The 4,183-nt window shown below is 40.5% G+C and overlaps 1 protein-coding gene across 1 annotated transcript; it reads left to right on the top strand.

Annotated features, from left to right (window-relative positions):
* Window positions 1-229: 229 nt before the first annotated feature.
* On the top strand, window positions 230-3,447 carry LOC131443431 (stonustoxin subunit beta-like). Its single transcript, XM_058613063.1, has 4 exons — window positions 230-285; window positions 383-556; window positions 2,730-2,776; window positions 2,857-3,447. The coding sequence occupies exons 3-4, from the start codon at window positions 2,731-2,733 to the stop codon at window positions 3,381-3,383; spliced, it is 573 nt and encodes a 190-aa protein (XP_058469046.1). The 5' UTR covers window positions 230-285; window positions 383-556; window position 2,730; the 3' UTR covers window positions 3,384-3,447.
* The last annotated feature ends 736 nt before the right edge of the window (window positions 3,448-4,183 follow it).

The following is a 4,183-nucleotide window of genomic DNA, read 5'->3' as shown; positions in this document are numbered from 1 at the left end:
CTCCAACAAAGCTCTGTACGTGGATCAGTATATAAATATTAATAAGACATATTCTAAAGAGCACAAGACAAACATGTTTAACCTTTTGTTCATCACTGTTTTCTACCTCAGACTGAGTGGCTGTAAACTCTCAGAGAGAAGCTGTGAAGCTCTGTCCTCAGTCCTCAGCTCTGTGTCCTCTAGTCTGAAACACGTGGACCTGAGTAACAATGACCTGCAGGATCCAGGAGTGAAGTTGCTGTGTGATGGACTGAAGAGTCCTCACTGTTCTCTGGAGACTCTCAGGTCAGAACTCTGACTCAGACTCTTTGCTTCTTTAGGTTCTTCTTGATGAAGATGTTTTTTCTGAATCACTGAGTTCATCATATCTTCTTAACTCCAGTCTGTCAGGTTGTCTGGTCTCAGAGGAAGGATGTTCTTCTCTGACCTTAGCTCTGAACTCCAACCCCTCCCATCTGAGAGAACTGGACCTGAGCTACAATCATCCAGGAGACTCAGGAGAGAAGCTGCTGTCTGCTGGACTGAAGAGTCCTCACTGGAGACTGGACACGCTCAGGTATTCTCCTCTTCCTCCTCCTCTTCCTCTTCATGTTCATCAGCAGTATTCAAACTTGTCAGCAGGTTCAGGTTGAAGATGTCCTGTTATTATGTTTTCCTCTGTCAGTGAGTATAACCAAACATTAGTGACACTTTTTAAACACCTGTTGTTCTTCTCCTTCTTCTGGCTCCTCCCTTTAGGGGGCGCCACAGCAGATCATCTGCCTGATAGATATTGTTCTTGTTTGACAATAAACAGAAACAAACACTAGACTCTCGTGAGAACGAGTGAATGTCACGTAGTTCAGCCGGAGAAACGACCAGAACCATGAACTGGACAGATCATCTGCACAGAGTAGCAGCATCATGTGAGAAGTCCTGGTACTGGGTACAGAACAGTCCTGGTCCACTTCAAACAGTCTACGGTCAAACTAAAGTAAAGATGTCTTTATTCTGTGGTGTTTGTAGTGAGTTGTGTACGAGATGTTCGTCATCTAACAGCTACAATCAAGTTGTTCTTCATTCTTCATTCAACGGTGAAAACACACAAGTTTTGGAAGCAGCAGTAACAGCGACGAGCCTCCGCAGCAGCAGCTGCATAAGTAGCCATGTGTTTCCTCTGTGACGCGCAGCTGAAAAAACCACGAAAGCACTGGAAACTAGGTATCGATTCAAGCAAGCGATCAACCGTAATTCAAATACAAAGTTTATGCTTTTTAGACCCACAATACTGCGATTTGAAACATTGTAAAAAATACAAATGAAATCACTCATTTTTATCTATTTTCTTTGTTTACTTGGTTTGTGCTGGGCCAACTTGTTGCTGGTTTACTCGTGGTGGGTTGTTGCATTATGGAAACAGGAGAAAGGCGGGGGTCGAAACCTGTGATGCCTGCAAATAAGAATGCTAGAAAATCTATATAAGGTTAGTTTTGCTTTTCTGAGGCAGAATTGTTCGGAGATTCGGCAAGAACACATTCTCCCGAGCTGCTGCAGAGCTTGGTTCTGACGCCTGACTTGTGACTAAATAAAATCCCTTTGTTCGGTACAAGTCCTGTGTCAGTGGGGTCTTTTCCTGCATCATCAACTCATCACCTATCGTTCATAAGAAGAAGGAAGCCTGACAAAAACGACATTACATTTGGGCGGAGCATAGCAGCAGATAATAGAAATATAAATCTGAAATAAATATTTTTCTTTGTCCCGGAACAAAGTTTTAACATCATTTGAGGCGAGAAATGAGTCATTTAGAAATCAAACATGTGGTTTGTGTATGAAGATATGACGTATTTATAGTTTGGCAGCGACGTTTGTCGGAGGTGATAAGCTCCGCCTCTGCGGACGCTCGGCGCTCACTGTGCCCGGCACAGAGCAGCGTGACCTCGGCCTGTCCTGATGAAATGATCCGCTGGCTCAGACGTCGCTGTCATTAGATGCTCGGTGTGATCCATAGATTTGTTGTTGACGTGTTATTTTGTTTTTAATGGAAACGTTTTGACCTGACAGTTTAAAAGTTTGTATATTGTTAATGTTTTTTTTATTTTAACATTGAATGTTAGATTTATATTAAAGTCGCACGGTCATTGTATCTGTATTTAAATATAATATATAAATATTAGATATGTAGAGTAGTATATATTTGTACAAGTCATATATATATACATATATATATATATATATATATATACTACTCTACAATGCTGTATTATATCTATTTTCCACATTGTATAATTTGTATTGTATATTTTAATAGAAATAAATTAATAAATGAAGTTAAATATTTAAAATGTAAAAATAATAACAACATATATATGCATTTATTAAAAGTATTTCATATGTTCATTTATCAACACCGTAGGTGGCGCTAATGAGGCTGCAGCACTGCAGCACTACAGCAGAACTACAGCAGAACAATACATATATACTTGCATACTTGAGTATTGAGAAACAACCACATACTTGTGTACTCCCGTACTTGGCAAGTATATACTCCCAGCGTACTTCTCAAGTATATACTTCCCAAGTAAGCAAGTACATACTTGCTAACTTGAGTATTGAGAAACAGCCACCGTCTTCTCTTTGAAACACACCTGTCCTTGTAGTTCATCATTGTGTCCACCAGAGTGCGTCATTAAGACAACAGTTTGGACTCATGTTGGACAGAAACTCATTCAGACTGTTTCTTCCTCCAGGATGGACCATGCTGGAGAGCAGTGGTTAAAACCTGGTCTCAGGAAGTGTAAGTATGGATTTACAGGAAATAACAACATATCAGCTGATCATCAATAAACTGCAGCTGTGTCTCGTTGTCTTCATCAGATTCATGTGAACTGGAACTGGACACAAACACAATGAGCAGAGAACTCAAACTGTCTGACGACAACAGGAAAGTGACCCGTGTGACAGAAGATCAGTCGTATCCTGATCATCCAGACAGATTTAAGTTCTGGTCTCAGCTGCTGTGTAGACCTGGTCTGACTGGTCGCTGTTACTGGGAGGTCGAGTGGAGAGGAGGAGTTTATATATCACTGAGTTACAGAGGAATCAAGAGGAAAGGCCACAGTTCTGACTGTGTGTTTGGATGTAATGATCAGTCCTGGAGTCTGTTCTGCTCTGATGCTCATGGTTACTCTGTCTTTCACTGTGGGACACAAACACCCATCATGTCCTCTGTCTCTCACAGAGTATCAGTGTATGTGGACTGTCCTGCTGGGACTCTGTCCTTCTACAGTGTCTCCTCTGACTCACTGATCCACCTCCACACCTTCAGGACCACATTCACTGAACCGGTTTATCCTGGGTTCTGTGTCTGTCCTGATTCCTCAGTGTCTCTGTGTCCTCTGTAGGACATGAAGAGACAGCAGCTTCAGTGGTGGACGAGGTCAAAGCTCGTCTCAGTCATTCTTTGTTGAAACCATCGATAAATAAAGACTTAAAAAATCAACATGTCTGTCATTAACTGAGCCGCCGTCCTGCGCTGTGAGCGCCCCCTGCTGCTGAGAACCAGCCTGAAACACACAGGTTCACACACACTGAGATAAAAATAACAAAAAGTGAATGTTTGAAAGTGAAATTAAAAGATACAGAAAGTAAAATCAATTAAAAATTAATAAATGCTTTATATAAAATAAAGAGTCAAAATAATATAAAATAAACTTCAAGGTTTTCAATCAAATAGAAAACAAAGTAAATAAAGATGTTAAGAGTTTGACTCTTTGTCTGAAGAACATCATCTTCTCACTGACGAGCCTTTCTGTCCCAGCATGCACTGCTTCTGGAGGCAGCAGTGTGTGTGTGTGTGTGTGTGTGTGTGTGTTTGTGTGTGTGTGTGCGTGTGTGTGTGTGGTGGAAGAAAGTATTTTAAAAAACAAAAAACGCAGCATCCAAGACAAGAATGTTTTTTTTTTTGCATGAAATAACTCAAAAAAAGTTACTTGAGAAAGTTTCTGTATGTTGTTATTAACCGTTTAGGTCGGTATAATACATGATGTATTTGTTTGTGTTTCTATAGCAACAGTACCAAAATTACCAGCTCCAAGTTTGTCCGACAGTGAGATAAAGACGTGAAAATGTTCTGGAGATATCGTAGACTAAAACTGACGTAGTTTTTATCAGGTTTTCACACAGGAAACTGAAGTTTGTAAAC

Source organism: Solea solea, chromosome 17 (genome assembly GCF_958295425.1).
Source record: "Solea solea chromosome 17, fSolSol10.1, whole genome shotgun sequence".
Lineage (NCBI taxonomy): Eukaryota > Metazoa > Chordata > Actinopteri > Pleuronectiformes > Soleidae > Solea > Solea solea.
This window is presented reverse-complemented; position numbering and strand designations above follow the sequence as displayed.